The 21,671-nt window shown below is 40.0% G+C and overlaps 1 protein-coding gene across 21 annotated transcripts in view; it reads left to right on the top strand.

Annotated features, from left to right (window-relative positions):
- Positions 1–21,671, top strand: part of LOC122556528 (teneurin-2-like) — a 2,772,576-nt gene that overhangs the window by 2,593,516 nt on the left and 157,389 nt on the right. For 20 of the 21 annotated variants that reach the window (XM_087995212.1, XM_087995211.1, XM_087995218.1 and 17 more), the window contains one exon: positions 6,300–6,416. The exons of the other annotated variant lie outside the window; for it this stretch is intronic. In XM_087995212.1, coding sequence (XP_087851338.1) covers positions 6,300–6,416 — 117 coding nt within the window. The remainder of the gene's footprint in view (positions 1–6,299; positions 6,417–21,671) is intronic. 21 annotated transcript variants of the gene reach the window in all.

The following is a 21,671-nucleotide window of genomic DNA, read 5'->3' on the forward strand; positions in this document are numbered from 1 at the left end:
TGCTGTTTTCACACAAATTCAGCATTTATACTTAGAGTAACACTTTAATTCTCATTACACCCTGCTCCAGAATTCTGAAATATTCATTGGCCTGATGTTGTTTTGCCATCCCCAAACATCTGATCCTTCCATGCCACACCCTGTTGTCCTAATAACTACACTGTGTACTTATGTATTTTCTCCCTCACTCCCACCACGAAGACAAGTTGGCCAAAAGGCCTTTGGAAAATAATGTTATTCCATCTTCCTCATATTGATGGTAAGAACCATGAGATAGACACAAAACAAAATGAGAGCCAGCAATCAACCATGAATTCTAAAACCAGTTTAGTATTAATAGGTGTAAGAAACACATAGCACAGTGCATCAACACGGAGACATCACAAACAATTTTGGTCTTTTCATGCATTCATATTGCCACAATGGTTTCCCTAAGTTGGTAAAATTTAACTCCAAATGATTAGAGATCTATTGCACTTTAAAAGATTATATAGTTGATGTGTTACACTGCAACACTTGAATTTTATAACTTTAATAGGGAGAATGGCATTTGAACGTGTGTGACTTTGTCCATCCTTGAATGGAAAATAGAAGCAAGTCCTGATCAGGGTGAACCCACCCTTTAGCTGAGTATTTTAAGTGAAACGTATCTGGATTAGAGTCTAACATTTAACAAGGGACTTCAGGTGGAATTACAGTACACTGGATGTTATACACTTACTATCAGGGTCAGACCGGTTGGCAATTGGGATTTGCCCGGTGAAGAGATAACTATTGGTCTTTCCACCCATCCCCTCTTACTTTTGAACTGGCTAAAAATCCAAGCTTGGAGCAAGGATTTTAACTCTGACCCTTCTGGATCAACTTTCAGCAAAGGATTGTTGCTGGTTCCATCTGGACAAGGGTTTCTTGCTGGAATGATCAGAGAGCCCCAAGTAGGAGGTAGACATTTAGCCTGCAGTTAGAGTGCTGCTGCTGCATTTGACAATTTTCTTGCAAATGAATGCCTGAGGTTATTGGAGAAAAAAAAAACCCAGGAAGTGAAAAGCTTCCAGTCTGTCATAAGGTAAAATTTACATTGTGAAATGGCACAATTATTCACCCATAGTGTTTTCAATTATTACCTCATTTCTGACACAGCGATTACTAAATGATGGACTATCCAGCCTTTTACTCAGAGGAATTCATTACTGCTCAAACGTCCTCTTCTCCCAAATTAACTTTTCATGAGTAGAGCTAACTAATCATTTTTAAGCGGGGTGTTTGGTTATTTTACCCATTGAAATATGCACTTCTTCAAAACGAGTGCAAAAGAGCATCATGATTCTGAAGATGCCGGTTAATTATTTCCTTTGGGTGATGTGAATAGAAAGGTGTAAATACAGAGGTCCCAAAATTGTACTTGCAGTTGTCACTTTTGGATTTAACTAATTTTGCCTTTTAATTACCCGAACGTTATGAGGTCTGACTCATGTAGAGTTCAAGATCAGTGTCTCTGATCCATGTTAAGCAGTTGGTTTGTGAGAAAATTGTTATTATGACATTTCATTTTTTTAAAAAAACGTTTAATTTAGTAAGCTGAGGAGAATCACGTCTGAGTGTTGGAGCAAGGGCGGATATATATTGTGCAAGTACATTTGGATCAGCTCAAGCTTAGAGGGCCGAAGGGCCTGTTCCTGGGCTGTAAATTTTCTTTGTTCTTTGTAAGTAATTACAGTTGTAATTCTGGATTGGATATCACACAGCAGAGCCATGGCTCTATCCCAGAACCTATTTTCAATGCTTCCTCACAGATTAAAGGACATGAGTGTCCTGACTGTCTGTTACCTGGATCCATTTCTGTAAAACCTCAATTTATGATCATATTCTTTTTAGTATCTTTGAGGGCAATAGAGGGTGAAGAGAAACATTGTGAAAAAAATGGGCTTGTATCACATGTGTATCAGACCAAAAGGAGAGACACTGGGAGCTAAATTTAATAGCAGGTGTAGGGATGAGGCTGTGGGATGTTGCTTCTGACAGAGGTTGCACAACACATGCCAACTTTGTGCCATGTGCTAGTTAACACAAATGACCACACTGCTGAGCCTCAGTAAAGCACCAAAACTGTGAGAGATTAGCACCTGTTAAAGCCAGCTGGCACTTCCAACAGCCTATGAAAAGGGAGGTGCATTATGACTGAAGCAGATGCTGGAAGTCATTCTGCAACTGATTCTGCCCCGGGGAAAGAATGGTTCGAGGCTCCATGGAGCATGAACCTGCTGGCCTTTCTCAGAAATGACACTGCTACCACTCTGCCAGCCCAGACTGCCAATGTGTATGCCAATATAAAGCAGTTCAAAATGCCGGAATATCTTGGGCCAGAGATTGTCTTGGTTATCCGGCAAGACATTCTGTAGCCTCTCCTACTGAAGGTCAGTGAGACTCTGTTCGCCATTGTACAGTTACTCCTTATTAAGTTTTAAACCTTCAAAAGCAGTGCTCCCTCCCCTCTCACCATGTTCTGAGTCATATTCTCTTCTTTTGTAAAGATAGATTCAAAGTATTCATTTAGCATCATGGCCATACCCTTTCTCCATGTGTAAATCCCTTTTTGGTCTCCAATCAGCCCTTCTCTTCCATTAACCACTGTTTTCCTATTTATATCTCTGCAGAAGACTCTACAATTCTGCTTTAGGTTAGTTGCTGGTCTTGTCATTTAATTCATTTTTTGCTTCTCTTATTTGCTTTTTCACCTCCATTCTAAACCTTCCATAATCCACTTGGTTCTCGATTGTACTTTCTCCATTATGCCTAACCCAAGCATTAGGACTGGCAACAAAACACAAAAGAAGGTGTGAAAATGCACACAATTTGGTTTGGAATGTTTAACTTGTGGTCATTTCTATTCCTTGCAACTGGACACTTATGATGGTCAGTGTCAGAGTTGTAATACTATACGTGAATGGAGAATTAGGGTTACATGCATTGGTATGATATTCAGCCGAGTTCTTCACAGATCGTCTGGCCAGAAAGGGATCTCTTGAAATTTCCTTTTCCTTTTCTCATCTTCCTCCATTTCACCCGCTTCCTACTTCTCAGCTTTGCCATAAAGCTCATGGATGATTGTGCCAACAGGATGCTGACATATAGCAGACCCCCACATGTATTGACACCCCCTCTGTCAAATACTGCAGGTCTCCTCCATTGGAAGCCTACCTTTCATTGTCTACATGCTGTACATGAGTTGCTCACCAGAATCATATCATCAGCCAGTAGCCATTGGTGACTAGGCACCCATTTTTGGCTTGATTTGGTGATTCAGATGCAGCTGGCGATTGAAGATGTCCTGAATGCTGCCAGGATGGCAGGCATTGATGTGCATGATTTGCTGTCTATGGTTGAACATCATCTGTACATTGAGGAATTACGATCCTGTCAGTTAAGGTACATCCATGAATTAACATGTCGCATCCATAAAGGAGGCTTATAATCTTCACGAAGCCACATGCTCACAGCACCTGGCATCCACTGGCAAGGGAGAATGAAAACATTCTCTTTAAACAGGTAATGTTCCAGTGCAACAGTAGACACAAATAACAAGGTGAAGTGATGAAAATACCTCTAGCTCCAGCCTGGACGAAGTCAAGAATATAAATGTTCACATCCACAGCCACCTTCGCAGCCTCTAACCAAGGTCATGCTTACCCTGGTCTGAGGTTCCAATTGCTGTAGCAGCTGTCAGATCTCAGAGTACATTTTTTCTCATGGATGGTCAGGTAGGTGTCTTACTCCCAAAATAACAGTGGTTGATATTCCTACTCCTCTCACCCTTTGCCTCTTCTTTCTTCTGGTAGTTTGCCCTATTCTGTTTCAATTCTGTTCACCCTCAAGATCACACAGTTATTCCAAGGGCAGTATTATATCTGCACCCATAACTGGCAGCAACTGATTTGTGCAGAAGCCTTCATCTGGAATTTTGCAGTGCCTCAAGGAATATGCGAAGAGGCAGGGAGACCAAATTGTTGGGTGGGAAGGACAGGAGGTTAACATTCCTGTTGCCTGTCCATGCTACTCGCATTTTACCAACATTGAAGAGCCTACTGAGAGACTGCCCAGTTTAGTTGGGGGTGGGGGAGGGGGGGCGCGGGGGTGGTTGCTCATTAGATATTTACTTGCCCACAATAAGATATACTTATTGACACTGGTGGATTGTAGAGCTCGGAGTGAATAAATCTAGACCTGAGTAAACCTTGACTATTGGTCTCCTTCTCCTCCACTAACTCCCCCCCCCCTCCCTCCCCCACACACACACACACAAAACTCCACTCATATTGTTTTCAGGGCAGCTTTCTTGACTGGCTGCAGTCCCAGCACTAACCATCACATCAGTGGTGCTATTGAGACTGAAGAGTTCCTATCCCTACAACTGGCTGGTGACACTTAAGGTGGAAAATTGTTCATTAAAGTGAAGGGAGCCCTGATGACAGCAGTTCATTGCCTGGTGCACATAAAATCCAGTCAGGGTTCCCAGAATTGCTTGAGGCATGGTTGCCCCTGACTTTCTGGCCAGTGGATGTGACCAATATCATCCTGCAAATTCCCAGCCTTGAAGTGAGAACCAAGGCCCTTCAGTACCTGTCATCCCAATTCCTGTGGGCTTTGGCCACTAGCTGTAAATCTAGAAAGCTCCAAACTTCAAACTATTGAAGTAACCAGCAGCCAACATGAAATTAGCTGAGATTCCTTTAAAGTAGCACTTGTGGGGTCCCTTCCTGCTGCTGAACATCTGCTCAAATGCATGTGAATAAGGAACAGTATCATCTGGATGAACCTCCAAAATGGCAGCACGTTGATAAATCAATCTGTGATGTTCATGTACATCAATGCCCACTATCCTGGCAGCAGTCAGGATGATTTCAATGGCTGGTTGCATCAGAACCACTGGGCAACTGGTTACCAATGGCTATTGGCTGATGACATGGCTCATGACTCTGGTGAACTGGTTAATTGTCATTCTAACCTTGCTGCTCTGTGTATGTCAGGCACTGACTTCACAGGTGATAAAACCCTTATAAATATGGTGGCGAGGCCATCTTTCCCCTGAAGTGTGCATGCATGCAGGATGCCACTGTAAGGCCTCTCTAACATCCAACCACCAGAAATTATGTGTATGAATTCTGCAGTGATTACGTAGACAACGTCATCACATAGTTATAGGTGTATTAGGAGAAATAGTGAGAAAGTGTGTGACAATTTGGTCAGTGCAGGCCAAGATGTGGTCAGATTGGCACAACGAGAGGATACAACTCGGAACTAATTTATGGACCATTGGGTGAGGAAGGAATGAAGTCTCAGTAAGGGGTAGCCCCATGTTTTAAATTGGGACTAAGAGGATCTTTTCTTAAACCAAAAAAAAATCAATGGCCCTTTTCCAAACCTTTTGACTCCTTTGCATGGGATTTCCTGAACAAGACTGGCACCAAGATGCCAATCTGTGGTACAACATTAAAAATAATGTGACAGTGATATTGATGATGCTGGGCACCGGCATTTGTATCTATTGCTTTACTCCTCATGCAAAGTTGCAGCCCCTCAAACAGCACCTCCTGTAGGCTTCATACTATGTAACAGACAGACTTCTGCTTCTCCCACTACAACAATGAAAACAACTTGTGTTTACATAGACTTTTAATGCAATAAAAATCACAGGACCGTCATTGTACCAAATTTGACACTGAGCCACACAAGGAGACATTGGATCAAAGAGATGGGTTCTAAGGAATGCCTTAAAGCAAGAGACGGCTTACAAATGGAAGTCCAGAGCTTGGGACCTAGGAAAATAAAAGGCAGAGCTGCCAGTGGTGGAACGATTAAGATCAAGGATGTGCATTGTACCTCAGTCTGACTCCCATATCTGAAGCTTACAGGGTTCTGTTTCAGAATTCTGATCAGCCTATTAAGCATAATCGAAAACCTAAGGCTTTCACTTCTTCTGATGAAGAAATAAATATTTTGTGGGGAGTGATGTTTTCAATGGCATAAACTTCAAATCACCCTTGGCCCAGAGAAAGTCCCAATCTTAGCTCCAGAATGAAATGTTATGAAAACTAAAGCCAAACCCTCATGAGCAATAAATAGCACAGTGGTACAATATACAAGGGTAGAACGATGCTTCAGAGCAAGTTTATTGACTGATATCAGCAGTTCAAATAGAAATATGAAATAGCATGGTAATTCTATATTAGATTATATATTCTAAACACCACCTAAATATTAATGAACACTTTTAATATTTTTCCCTCCCTACCCTACTTAAGCAATGCACCTCCTTGGTCTGAACTGGCAGCTTCAACCGGCTGAAGGACAGATGTTTAAAAATGGAGTCAGAACAGGAGGCCCGAGTGATGTAACAATAGCACCATCTGGTGGCAGAGGTAATATCATCTTTAGTGTGTTATATGCAATAAAACTGTGCAATGCTTTAATTCCTACATGCAGCTTTTGGCACAGTGAATATAAAAGTCTTTATTTCCCTTCAGTAAAATAATAACATATCCCCTCCCCACCTTCCATCAGGCCACTGACCAACTTACCTGCTCTAATGAAAGCATTTGCAATAAGTCCTTGTGAAAACCGACTCAGAGACTCAGAGTACTCAGAGACAATTTTATTTGGTAGCCTCTTGTTGATTTTTGTTCTTGCTCATTGCCCCAACCCTTTCTTCGGTTTGACAACTAAAAACAGGAATACATGGTGCAGATGCTGTCATATAATTTTATGAGCAGATTGTGGGTTTGGTAGATGACTGCACCATCAAGTCAGTTCCAAAACATCTGGTGAAGCAGAGAGAAGCTGGTCCATCATTACTTTCCTTCTACTTTGATTCAGAAATTAAAATAGTCGTGAAAATAGGGGCACCTCAGGTGCTCCGTGTGGATATGGCAATCAGCCATGAAATGAAGGATGAAGAGAGTGCAGGGAATTCAGTGATTTTGAAGAGAATGGAAGTATCAATTTCCAGTTCTCTGGATGTGGATAAGACAACATTGTGCAGTAGAAAGCAAGCCTGTGTGCCTTGCAATTGAAAGGAACAGTATTAGCCAAATTGGAGCGATAACATCAGAGAGTGTGCTATCATTCCAGCTGTTGTTTCTGTGCCTACTGGTGTTCCACTTTCCCAGTCCCCCTCTTAACATAAATTAAAACATAAAATCAATAAATGAGGATTTTGTTTCTCAGGCCTGAAAACATCACAGCCCTCCATTGTCAGCAACCTCTTATTTATTCATGTATTTGTTTTAATTGTTCTAAATATTTCTTTTAAAATTCTAATAAAGCAGTTACTAGTGCAGCTGGCGATTGTGAAGCTAGGAAGGAGCGGAAATTGTGTTCCATTAAACATATAATTATCTGAGATCTGTTCTAACATTTTATACTCCACACAAGAACAGGCTTAATTAAATGTTTTTGGTTGTACAAAATCAGGGAATCCTGTTAAGACTCATGCTGCATTTAACTCTTTTAGTTAGTGCTGCACTGCCAGTTTCATTTCAATTTCTTTTTCTGTCAAATAGTGTTTCCTGGCAAGCTACTTGGTCCCAAATCTTCAGCCTTTTCAAGCACAATCTCCTCTCTTAAGAAAACAGGTCCTTTTGAAACTAACATTTTCAACATTAATATAATATCATAAATAATATTGAACTCCTGTGTTCCAATGTTATACGTATATATTGAAACTTTGAAGTTCAATTTTGTTTTGCCTTGGTGGGTATTGTGGTTGATAAATTCCATTAAGTGTTTGTTCCCAGTAAAAAAAATGGCCATATTTAAGGTACACAAACAAACTGATTTCTATTCAGGCACTACATCAAAGACAGTTGATCTTTAAATAGCTTCTTTAAACTGTCAGTTAAACTGTGAACTCAGATGCCCTGTTGAAATAATTGTAACTTTTGAAACTTAACCAAGCACTCATAACAACATAATGTCAGACCTCGGCGAAATGTCAATGAAAAACTCTATTGAAACTGCATGACTTTATGACACATACCTTTTTCTCAGCTATACCTGATGGCCTGTCAGTCAAAGCAATCCAGCAGAGTTTTATTTTTTAACCCTGACTGATAGTTGAGCTTATTTTTTTTTTCCAGTTTCATGTGTGGGGATTGAAAAAAAAATTCAAATCATGACTTTTAAACAGACCATTCACATGTACTCCATCAATTTGATTTAAAGTCCTTGTAACAGTAAAAAATGGGGTGTGTTTGAATGCAACCCTAAGTTGAAGGGGCTCTGCTAAATTTGGAGTTCCATCTTGTGTGAGTCATGTAGACCTTGTGTTAACAAAAAATTGGATCTGGCTGTAGTGGGTGGGTGGGGGGGGGGTGCAGGGTATTTCTGTATTTAGGCCCTGCCTGCCATTTTAAAAGGTCTGTGGACTCCATCTGACTCCATGAAAATCTCACCCTTGTCCTAATTAGTCAGCCATCTTCCAACAGAAACTGAATCTCATCCAAAACTCAGTTGGCCTTATTGTAACTCACATCAAGTCCCCTTAACCCTTCACCTTTGTGCTTTGTGACCTATATCTGTCCACTGACTCCTCAATTTTAAAATTCTGCAGCTCATGTTCGGCTCCCACCACAAGCTCCCTCTTCCCTACCTCTCTTTCCTCCTCCAGCCTGACAAACCGCAAAGAGCCCTGCATTCTTTCACCTCTGACCCCTCACCTACCCTGCACCCACATCAGTCACCTATACATTCAACTGTCTGTGCCCTGGGTTCTGGAATTCCCTCGCAAAATCTCTTTCCTTCTCTCACCTATTTGAAATTCACTTGTAAAGCTGACTCCACCTGTATTAATGTCTTCTTCTTTAACCTATTAGGTTGTGCTGTTGCAATGTATCTTGGGAATTTTGACTTCATTAAGGGCCCTCATAAAACACAAGGTCATATTGATTTCATCCCTGCTACTAGGCCTCAGCTCAGTGCTGCTACCACACTCTAGATCAATTGTTTACAGCAGCCATTGGTCCAGTTGCACATTAAAAGTGCTAGTTGAACTCCTAAGAGCTTCTACCATTGGAATGCCTATGACAGCCTACACATGGAGATGAATGAAGTTACAGCTGACTTGTTTGCTGATTCATTTTTGTAAGTGAGTCATTCATTGATTTCTTTGTTTCTGAACAACCTTCCAAATGCCTTCCTCCACTCCATATTAGGAATAATTGTTCTGTCAATGAGTTTATAGCCAAGGAGTAAGTCATTCTGAAAAGGTGAGGATAGACACTTGTGGAAGAAATGTAAATGTTAGTTTCCAGAAGCATATTGATAAATGACATACACACAAATTGGAAATGCATAGGCAGAGGCAATGGGAAGACAATAATTTAAGATAATTAGCCAAAATGACAGAGAGGAAATAAGGAGATGTTTCTATGATATGGAATGGATTAGATGCAGGGTGGCGAAAGCTGACTGAAATATTATTTCCAGAAAAAAATTGTAGAAATACTTGAAAGAGAAAGCAATTGTAGGGCTTTGGATGAGGACTGGATGGCAGTTACAAAAAGCTAGCACAGATGAGGTGGGTCAAATTGTCTCCTTATGCACTGCATACTTCGATGTAAATGAAACAACTAACAGGTGAGCCAAGTCCTTGTTCACTCAAATATGCTACTAGAAGTTGATTGGCAATGTCAAGGGGGACTGAAGGCTGTCCTGGAGAATTGTACTGAGGTTAGTAATGGGGTTTGACCTTGATCTGGTGGCAGCTGGATAATGGCTGCCACTGACAGCTGTCAACACGGCAGTAGCTGGCTTTCTACTGCACGTGACCTGTTCGAGTGCCCATGGCAACTGACTGCAGGTTCTCCTGCAACTGGTGGCAGCCTCAAAGTAATTCAGTCAAGAACAGCAGCAGGCAGGAGCACTGGATTTAAAAAAGAAATGTCTTTACCTCGGAGTTGGTCCTGACTGCGTACAGCCCTGGCTGATGGCACTGGCCCACAATAAAGCAGTTCGCATTGCGCTGCAAATACCTTTGACGCACGGTTCTCTCTCTGCTTTTTGTGAAGAAAACTTAAGATTGCTTTCTGAGGAAGCACAAGGTGCAGAGCCTTTAGCTTTAAACAAAGCTTTTCACAGCATGACATACGGTCTGTGAAATTAAATATGAAGCACTGCAGAAGCAGGAATTCTGAAATAAAAACAGAAAGTTGCTGGAAGTGCCGCGGATCAGACAGCATCTGTGGAGAGATAAACACAGTAAATGTTTCAGGATGAAGGGCTGCCATTCGGGTTCTGATGAAAAGATATTTTTATGAAGGAATGTTTTTCTTTCTGATCAAGGTCATTTTTTTTTTCTTTTCTCCCTATCGTTTTTAAAATTGACCTTTCATCTGCCATGCTTCTGAACTGACACCCTGTGAAAGGTGCTGAGAACACATTCCCCATTCCATTTTAACCAGAAAATTACTTCTTACACTGTGACTGAAAGTCAGAAAATTTATTATCATTAATGCCATAAGGAAAGTTCAGTTTGAGTTAAGAGAATGAAGTGTGATATGTGACCCTGTTTCTACAATCCAACCCCTCTCAGAAAGTGAAAATGCCTGGACTCTGGTCAATGCTGAAAAGTCCAGTGAAGGAACTCCTTAAAGGTCAACTTAACAAGGCGTAGTACATCATCTTTGCCTGCTTTCATTCCAACAGTAAAATGTCACAACTGTTATTGTTTTGTGAGTTAAATGATGTGCGTTAATTAAATTTTAGCAAATTACAAAGCAAAACTTCTCAATAACTAACAGACGGAAGACAGCATTGAGTGCCTAGTGCCATGCTGAAAGATTGTGTGCAATCACAACTCCCCAGGTGAAAGGGTTAAGTGTGAAATGTTCTGCTTATCTATCACTGTGTTCTACTGTCTATGTATTAAGTATCTGAAATATTGCTGGAGACATTAATTTGTTTGCATTTCTTCCTGGTATTGTGTGAGACAGAAAGCTCAATTCCTTTTGTAATAGTCCTTGAGCTCTTCAGTGCAGGGATGGTGCATCAAAATTTGCTGACTTGAAAATATCATGAGGGCAGCACAATTAACGAGAGAGGAACTGACTGACAGTTCAGCCCCATCAGTTTCTGCCACTCTTTCACTTGTGCTTATCAGAATGCTAACTCTGCATGTGCAGAATACAATGGATAAAGAGCATTCACATTTGGTACTGTACAAATCATAGATGTCAACTCCTGTACATGCAGAAAAGTGGGGCCTTTTGGTATTACACAGCCTTTACTTCTGTAACTCGGCAGAACAGCAGAGCTTGGTAGCTGAGAGCAGGAACAAAACCTGTGCTGGGAATGAAGCCGTTGTATTCATTCTGCTGAAAGGGGCTTCCTCTGGTGCTGAAATGTCTCTGATTCTACTCAATACCCACAGACAGGCACAGCAACCTTAATCAGACAACTCTTATGCAAGTGGTGCACGAGTGCAATAGTTGTACCAATCTCAAATCTTCTTGCTGCGCACTTGAGTCCATAACCACAACTTGCATTTATAGAAGGCTTTTAACATCATAAAATATCACAAGGCACTTCACGGGAACGTAATCAGGCAAAAGAAGTTAATGTCACAGCCGATCTATCCTAGCCCGACACTTTTCACGGAGTCCTGGCAACCTGATTCTCTTCCTTGCAAAACTGGTGCATTTGCAAGTTTGAGGCATATATTTAATGTGTACATGTTATGCTGCATTTTAAATTTAAACAAAGCTGTATAATTTTCACGTTCTATGTTTCCTCAAGGATGATGCAAATAGTGTCAGTAATGATGTGGGATACAGAGCTTTGCCTATTACTGGATTATTCAAGGATTTTATGAAGTAGAGAACACTGATTTACCAGAACTGGCCTACAACATTGCAGGCAGTGTTTTCTTGTCTCCCCTTCATACCTGATGACATTAATGATTTGCCACAATATAATTCAATCATAGTGACAGCTCCTTTTGCCTCACTGTGTGCATGTATCCAACAGACCATTATCACTCAAACCTCACATGCAAAAAGAAAAATGTGCATTTACATGATGTCTGTCAAAGCCCTTCACAGCCAGTGAACACTTTGTGAAGTTCCAGTTTGTGAAGTTTGAATTGTAATGGAGGAACTAGGATGATCATCAGGAAGACTAACTATTTATCTATCTATTTCAGACTTAAATATATACAAGAACTCTGCTCCACAACTCTCTCTGGCAAGGAGTTCTAAAGATTCATAAACCTCTAAGAGAGAACATTCCTCCTCATCTCAGTCTTAAATTGCACCCCTTTATTCTGTGACTGTGCCCTCGGGTCCTAGACTTTTCCATGAGGGGAAACATCGTCTCAGCATTTATCCTGTGAAGCCCCTTATGAAATCGATGTGTTTCAATGAGATCACCTCTCATCCTTCTAAACTCCAGTGAGAACAATCCTAATCTGATTAACGTTTGCTCATTAGAGAGGTATTCAATACCAAGGATCATGCAAGTGAATCTTCTCTGAACTGCCTCCAATGAAACAATATCTTTCATTAAATGAAGGGACCAAAGCTGCTGACAGGACTCCAGATGTGGTGTCACCAGCACCTTGTACAGTTGCAGTAAATTTCCATATTTTTACACTCCAAACCATTGAAATAAAGGCCAACATTCCACTTGTCTTCCAGATTACCTGCTGCACCTGTGTATTAGCTTTCAGTGTTTTGTCCACAAGTACCTCCAAGTCCCTTCGTGATGTAGTTTTCTATAGCTTTTTTCTCTACTTAAATAATATTTTCTTCTCCTTCCGCAATGAACAACCTCATATATTCTTACATTATACACCATTTGCCAACTTATTGCTCAGTAACTTAACCTGTCAATATCTCTCTGTCACCTGTCTTTCCCTCTATTTTTGTATTGTCTGCAAATTTGGCGACAGTACATTCACTTCCTTCCTCCAGGTCATTAATATTTATTATAAACAGTTGTGGTCCCAGCACTGACTCCTGTGGAACACCACTGGTCACAGGTCATCAACCTGAAAATGTACGTCTTATTCCCACTCACTATTTCCTGCCCATGGGCAAATTCTCTATCGATGCCAATATACTACCTTCAACAATGTAGGCTCTTATCTTACAATTTAACCGTCTATGAGGTACCTTGCTGAATACTTTCTGAAAGTCCAAATACCACATATCTACTAGTTCCCCTGTATCTAACCTAGTTGAGGCTTCTTTGAAATGCTCTGAAAAATTAGTCAGATGTGATTTCCCTTCCATGAAACCATGCTGATTCACTTGGCTAGGTTATGACTTTCCACAAGTTCTGCTATTGCTTCCTTAAAATTTGTTTGATTCCAATACTTTTCCAACAAAAGACATGATGCTAATCTGCCTTTAGCTTGATTAGTTTGTCTAATACTACATCTTCAGTCATGGTGATTGTACTTAATTCCTCCACTATATCCTTCAATATTGATGTTTAAAATATCTTCCAGCATAAAGACTAAGGCAGAATATCAGTTTAACTCCTGTGCCATTTCCTTGTTCCCCAAAATATTAATTCCAGATTCATTTTCTAAGGAGCCAATATTATTCTCCCTTCCTTTTTATATTTATAAAAAAGCAGTATTGTCAGTTTTTATATTCCTCACTAGTTCACCCTCACAGTTTATTTTCTCCATCCTTATTACCTTTTGAGTCCTCCTTTGCTGGAGTTTGAAATTATCCCAACTTTTGGAGCTATGGACTTTATCCTCCTCCTATGTTTTTTCTTTCAACTTAGTGGACTCCTTAACTTCTTTGGTTTATCCCTCTTTTACAATCTTTCCTCCTGACTGGGAGGTATTTTTGACTGAAGGTCATGAATTACCTCCTTACACGTTTGCCATTGCTTGCTTACTATCGTTCGTGATCGTCTATCAGTTTATTTTAGCTAATTCTATCATCATTTCATTGTAATTCCCTTTATTTAAGTTAAACACAATTGTTCCAACACAAGTTTCTTATTCTTGAATAAATATTAAATTCTATCACGTTATGATCACTACTCCCTCAGGTATCTTTTACTCTGAGACCATTTATTAAACCTGCCTCATTACCCAATACCAGATCCAAGACAGCCTGTCCCTTGTTTGGCTTCATGACATACTTCTCTCGGAAACTATCCCAAATACATTCTCTGAATTCATCGTCGAAGCTAACCTTTCCAACACAATCAACATGAAGCTTAAACTCACCCATAACTATTGCTCTATTCTTTTTACATGCTCCTATATATCCAATCCCACAGAATGGCTATTATTCAGAGGGTCTGTACACTACTCTTAGTAATATCTTCTTTCCCTTGCTGTTTTTTTTAACCTCCGCCCAGACGGATTCTACATCATCTTAGCCTAGATCATCTCTCACAACTGTCATAATTTCATCTGTTATTAATAGTGCTACCTTACAGCCTTTTCTATCCCTCCTGTCCCTCTAAAAGGTCAAATATCCCTGAAATGTTAACTTGCCAGTTTTGTTTTCCTTGTAATCATGATCCCTTAATGGCGACGAGATGATATTCATTTACCTTGATTTATGCATCAGTTAGTTTATCTGCCTTATTCTGAATGCTTCATACATTAAGATACAAGCCTTTAAGTTTGTTCTATTAACTAATTTTCAACAATTACATGTTTCCTTGATACAATATTATTTTCACACATTAGATTAGATTACTTACAGTGTGGAAACAGGCCCTTCGGCCCAACAAGTCCACATCGACCCGCCAGAGCGCACCCACCCAGACCCATTCCCCTACATTTACCCCTGCACCTAACACTACAGGCAATTTAGCGTGGCCAATTCACCTAACCTGCACATTTTTGGAGTGTGGGAGGAAACCGGAGCACCCGGAGGAAACCCACGCAGACACGGGGAGAATGTGCAAACTCCACACAGTCGGTCGCCTGAAGCGGGAATTGAACCCGGGTCTCTGGCGCTGTGAGGCAGCAGTGCTAACCACTGTGCCACCGTGCCACCCACATTCTTCCCCTTCCTTTTATTTTCTGATAACTATCAGGTCTGTCACTAACCTTCAATCCTATTTTCCCTTTATCTTTGATTTTATAATTTTCCATGAACTCACCATATACTTCTGATATAATTATAACACTTCCCCCAGGTATCTAGATTTTAATATTCTACACACAATTTTGTTAATCCCCTGCCAAATCGTATCTAGAGGCAACAGCACCTTTTAGAATTAGTTGTAAATAAACAGTGTTCTATTAACTGTTTCCTTCCGGTCACTGAATGAACAGTTAAAGAGGCTGCTTGAACAAAAATATTAAACTGGCTGCTTTTGTCTCCAACTTTAAAACAAATGTTCTCCCTAAGCATTTTTTATTGGATGCCCAGCAGCTTATCAGAGAATGGCTCATACACATGCTCTCACACTTCCAAAGTATCATTACTTAATCAGAAATATGCAATATGGAGAGTAACATTGGGGATGTTCGAAAAGGATGTAGTGAATGTGACCAATATTCAATATTACCCAAGGCTATGCAGCAAGTGCCTTTTTAGCATTGTACTCTCTTTGTTAGCTCTCTTTGTTACTGCTATCTAGGTCAATGTAGTGACTGTGTTGTTCTGTGCTTGGATGAATTAAAAGTCACCGAGTTTCTGCATTACCTGGATGTAGCAAATAAAAGTAAAGGAGATGCACACACCTTTTATTTAAAGGAAAATTATTTAGAAAAGCTGAGCTTGATTCCTTACTGGTGTTCAATCTTCCCTACTCAATTTTTCTGCATTCTCCACTCCCAACAGATCCAATGCTCCTAGATGCAGGAAATCTGACCCTGTACTAGGAATAAATTGTAGGACTATTTGGTCTGAATCAATATGAAATGAGGGGGAGTTGTCATTTCTTATTGTGCTGTCCATATGAAGGACATTCTATATCCTCCACAACATCAAAACTGTGGTTGAGAAAAAGCCAGCCAGAATTCACACTGTTTGAATAAATCGTTGCCCAACTCTTGTGACACGTATGCACATTTCGACCACAATCAACCAAAGAGATGGACAGTTTTCCCTGACAGTGACTGCTTGGCTGTTACTTTGTTACATGTCCAACATGAGGAGAACTAAATTGAAGGATTTCTTTGGGCAGTCTGTGAAGATTTACTATCTGGGCAAATTGACGGACAGCCTGAATTATTTTAAAGTCTTTGAGAAGTGTTAAGACTCCACCAGATATAGATATCACACACATCTTCCCGGTGATAAACTGTGATCATTTATCGATAATGCTAAAATAATAGCATCTCAATCTCCTGTGCACATCATTTTGCATCATAAATATGGAATGTACTGACAGGTGCTGCAGTCCCATCAGGCCCATTTGTGTGCAAATCCAGTTTGTCAAAGGCTGTAAACTGGAATTGTTTGACAAGTTGGAATGGTTTCTTATATTCCCTATTTGGCCTCAAATCTTCTCCCCACTACATACACTTACCTAGTCTGCTCTCTGTGCTTTAACACTGCTTCCTGTCTGCCAGAATCCATTGCAGACATCTAGGAGTGTTACTCCTTTTCATTGCCTTTCATGGAGAGAAAGCAAGAGAACACTTTAGGAAGTAAATGTGATATGTCTTCCATTAGTTATGTGGGCAAGCTTTGTGAAAATTGTGATTCCAAAACAGTAATGGGGCTTTTATTTCAGCTATAGATGATGGAATGTGCCTTTAGCATGATTCTCATGCAATCTCTCACTGGGAAGTGAGTCAATGATAGGGAACAACAGTTGAGATGAGCTGGAGGTTCATACATGGTTTTGTCAGACTATTTAACCTTCAATTTCTCTTATTCACTATATAATAGTGATTCTCCATCTATGCAAGTATGATAGATGTAAGGATAAGGTGTTTAAAACATTTTCACAAGGTAGACACAAAGGAATGCAACAAAACTCCTTTGCTGAGGCAATGGTGAACAAAGGAATAGAATTTCACAATTAAGTCAAACTAATGAGGATAGAAGTTGGGCTGTGCCTTTTCACAGAAAGATTATTGGAAATCTGGAAGCCTCACCCCCAAAAGGATATCGGTGCTGGGTTCATTAGAATATTTGAGACTGAAATTGATATCCTTTTATGAGGCAATGGTATCAAAGGGTATGGAGCAAATGCAGGTAAATAACAACAACTTCAGTTGATATATCACCTTGAAAGGAAAGCATTATTGCAAATTGCTACACAGAAGTAAGTATAATACTCAGCCACATCAGGAGAAATATGAGGTTGTTTTGGTCAAAGAGGTAAATTTTAAAAAATGTCTTAAAAGTGTAAAGTCAAATAGAGAGGTGGAGGAAGGAAATTCCAGAGCTTGGGGCCTAGGTACTGAAGGCACGGGTAATCAGTCATGGAGCAATGAAAATAAGGAATGCAGAAAATGCCATAATGAGAGCAGTACAAATCATGCAGAGTTTTGAGGCTGGAGAATATTACAGATGTAGGAAAAAAGAAAGGAAAGACAATGGAAAGATTTGAAAACAAGGATGGGGATGTTAATGTTGAGACACTGTAACTGGGAACCAAACTATGACAGTGAGCAAAAGGGTGAAAGGGGAATAGGACTAGCTGTGAAGTAAGATATAGACAACAAAATTCTGGATGAACTTAGGTTTACAGAGGGTACAATATGGGAGACCTGTTAGAAGTACGTTGCAATAGTCAAATCTAGAGGTAATAAAGGTAATGAAATAAAGCTTCAGAAACAGATGAGCAGAGACTCAGGCAAAGCCAAGTAATATTATGGAGGTGGAAATTGACAGTTTTAGTGATGGAGATGAGGTCAGAGGCTCATCTTGGGAAAAAGTATGAGACCAAGATTGCAATCAGATTGACTTAATCCCAGACTGTTGCCAAGAAAAGAAATGGAGTCAAGAGCTAGGGAACAGAGTTTGGACCAAAAACAATGATGTTCACCTTGCCAATATTGAATGAGAGATTAGCTGGGCATGAGCCAAAATCAAATAACATTTTGAGACATGCTTGACCAGCTGAATGGCTTACTTATTTTCCCATATTCTTGTGTATACTTCAAATTCAATTAATTAGCTGGAAAGGAGTTTGGGATGGCCTAAAGGCATAAAATGTGGTAAAAAAAACAAGTTATTATTTTTTTCATTTTGAGTAATCAAATCATTTCATCTGTGTACATGTATGTATCATCGAGCACTAGCGAGTCAATAATTTACACATGAATTTAGGCGATAATGAGGTGACGTGCATTTTGGAAAAGTGACATATGTAGGGTAGTAGACATCCCAGTATTATCAAATCAGGGTTAGCACTGTTCTCATTAAGAATGATTTGTAGCACTTCCCAATACATCAGCATGTTTTCCAGTGAATAGCTGAGCTATAAACACTATATAAGTGCCAGGGTTAATCCCAAAGATAATGTGGTTTGCAGAAAGCAAATAGAAGCCTTTATCGCTTAGGTCTTGTGTCCAAGCCTGCAGGCAAAGGCTATGTAGCCTTTGGGCATCATTGGGACTTTGGATGATAAAAGATCTCCTCTGGGAGTTCCCAAATTGATTGCTGCCTGGCACCATGGTACATTCTTGAAATGGAAGTCAGATATTTGTTGAGTGTGGGAGAGATTTGTGCTTTTTCCTAGTGCAGTAGAGAATTCAAAAGTTTTTGATCCATGTTTTGATTTTAAAATTTAAAATTAAAAGCAACATCATCACTTGAGCCCAGTCAGAGGAGTTAAAAAAATCTACTGGTGATTCTATGTGAGTGTCCTGAAGGCCTGCAATTTAAAATCATAGCTATCGGCTAGTGGCAAAAGGCTTACAGGAATGTCACTCTATTTTAACTGCCCACTGCTGCTAGATTCTATTAGGTAAAGAACATTAGAGTAAAAGCTACCATTCACTCTCAGTGCTACCATTGACAAATACATAGTAGCCACCTGTGAGATGTCAGATGTCTTAAGCATCAATTTCAGAAGGACAAGGGTAAAATTGGTGATGAAAAGAATAATTTTAAGATGCTATGTAATCCCGATATAGGATTCTCAATTAGATCCCAAGCTCACATCCACGTACTCATTATTCCTCCTCCAAAACATATTGATCTTATTATCGCCTAGTAATAAGCTGTTGATTGCTTCTCAATAAATTTGTGTAATTACTTTCAATTTGTTAATCTTTGAACAGTTCACTGCAGACGGTATTACAGTGTTTAAAAAAAACATGCTACGCGAACGAATTTAAATACTGCGTCTCGGTTTGTGGTTCAGATCAGTGCTATGATCCACTCAAACTTTACTCAAGTGGTTTGTAATGTAACATGAACCCTTCCAGTGAAAGGCTGCCTTGGATTCATTCCCAGGTATTCATTACTTAGCTTAGAGACCACCTGAGTCCCGCGATTAAATTACAGTCTGTAAATCACTCACAGATATTCATCATACTTCATATAATAATAAGAAAAACTTGTTGACAACTCATTTAAAAAATTTTGTAAACATGGTTTGAGGGACATTCTCTATGGTTTAGCCATGAAATCCCTCAACTTCCGTAAGCACCACACACTACTGTGATAGCTGTATTCTTTATTTGCTTTCAGGAAGCCCTAACTCTACAGGATTTCACTGTTAGAGCCCAGGGGAATTACTTCCAACTGATTGACTTTATGACGTTGCATAGCAACATAGAAATTTGAAACCAGCAGAGAAATATACATGTTGCTATGACAAAATCTTCATCTGGGGTGAGGTGGTCAAGTTGAGAATGAAGTTCTGTGTCAGTACATTCAGTTCCCACTCTGCTAGATAATACAGAGCTCATTTTGACCCATTGCATCATTTGATGTAGCTTTCTTAATTACTTGGATCAGGCAGACTTACCAATGTTCATGGTGCCAGTGCTGAGTTCAAATAAACCCCATTTTGATGTGCCAAGGCCCTTAATCAATAATGTAGGAGACATAAATGATGGAGTACAAGTAAAGGCCCTTGAAAGATGAATAAACTATGTGTAACTTTCATAAATTAATTTCATATAAATACCCTGCAGTTTAAACTTTATATATATTATAGCACAGAGCTGTCAGTAAGATGTTTTTTTTAAATCCTTCTGCTAAACTGATAGGCCTTGATTAGGGGAGAAAGGTAATAAATGATCATGCAGTTTCAATCAAGCTCGTTATTGGCATGTTTGGGAGGGCTACTCTTATGTCTTTATGAATGCTTGGCGGTGTTTCAAAGCTAAATGTATCTCAGCAGGGGATTCTGAGTTCACAGTTTGATTGACAGCTTAAAGAGGCAATTATAGGATTATCTGACTTTGTAGAGTCTGAATAGAGATTTAAAATAGAAATTGCTGGAAAAGCTCAGCAGATCTGGCATCATCTGTGGAGAGAAATCAAAATTAATGTTTTGGGTTGTGACCCTTCCTCAGAACTGATGGTAGCTAGGAAAATGTCAACTTTTGTGCAGAAGACAGAGTGGGGGGAGGGGATGAGGAGTAAATAATAGGTGGGGTACAGCCCAAAGAGAGAGAGAGAGAGAAGAGCAATTGGATAAACAAAGGAGGAGAGAACATTTTTTTTCTGAATGGAGTGTTAATTGTTTTAATAAGAGATCAGCCATTTAAGGATATTTAAAGCTTGGGTAGCTTTTATGAATGAGCAGTTTCATACACTATCAAATGTGTAAGATTAAGAACTTAAGTAGATTGTTTAAAGTATGTTTTTAAACTGCACATGTTTCCTGAAGTCTGTCATAGAATCATATACTACAGAAACAGATCTTTGAGTCTAACTGGTACATGGCGACCAGACATCTCAATCTGACCTAGTCCCATTTGCCAGCAGTTGGCGCATATCCCTCTCAACCCTTCCTATTCATGTACCCTTCCAGATGCCTTTTAAATGTTGTAGTTGTACCAACCTCCACCATTTCTTCTGGCAGCTCATTCCATACACGCACCACCCTCTGCACAAAAATGCTACCCCTCATGTCCTTTTTAAATCTTTCCTCTCTCACCTTAGACCTATGCCCTCTAGTTTTGGACTCACCTACCCTGGGAAAAAGACCTTGACTATTCACCCTATCCATCCCCCTCATGTTTTTAGAAACCCCTCTAAGGTCACTCCTCAGCCGCTGACGCACTATGGAAAATAGCCCCAGCCTATTCAATCTCTACCTATACCTCAAACCCTCCATGGATGAGTGTCCATAGAGGTGGTGGGGGATGGTGGTTGTTATGTGTCAGGGTTTGAGGGGTTCAAGAGAGTGTGTGATTACATGAGGTTGTGAGGGGTCATAGGGTGAATGTGGGTGGTGAAGGGAGAAAGCTAGAGGTTCTAACAGCTTCTAAAACAACTGGGACAAAGTTCCAAAGTACCAAGGCACTCATAGAGTCATTGAGTCATAGAGATTTACAGCACAGAAAAAGACACTTGGATCCAATTCATCCATGCTGACCAAATATCCTAACCTAAAATCTAGTCCCATTTGCCAGCACTTGGCCCATATTCCTCTAAACCCATCCTGTTCATATACCCATCCAGATCCCTTTTAAATGTTGCAATTGTACCAGCCTCCACCACTTCCTCTGTGTGAAAAAGTTACTTTGTAGGTCCCTTTTATATCTTTCACCTCTC

The sequence above is a fragment of the Chiloscyllium plagiosum genome, unplaced genomic scaffold, assembly GCF_037043375.1.
Source record: "Chiloscyllium plagiosum isolate Xiang-an unplaced genomic scaffold, Cpla_swu_hap1 HiC_scaffold_16, whole genome shotgun sequence".
Classification (NCBI taxonomy): Eukaryota; Metazoa; Chordata; class Chondrichthyes; order Orectolobiformes; family Hemiscylliidae; genus Chiloscyllium; species Chiloscyllium plagiosum.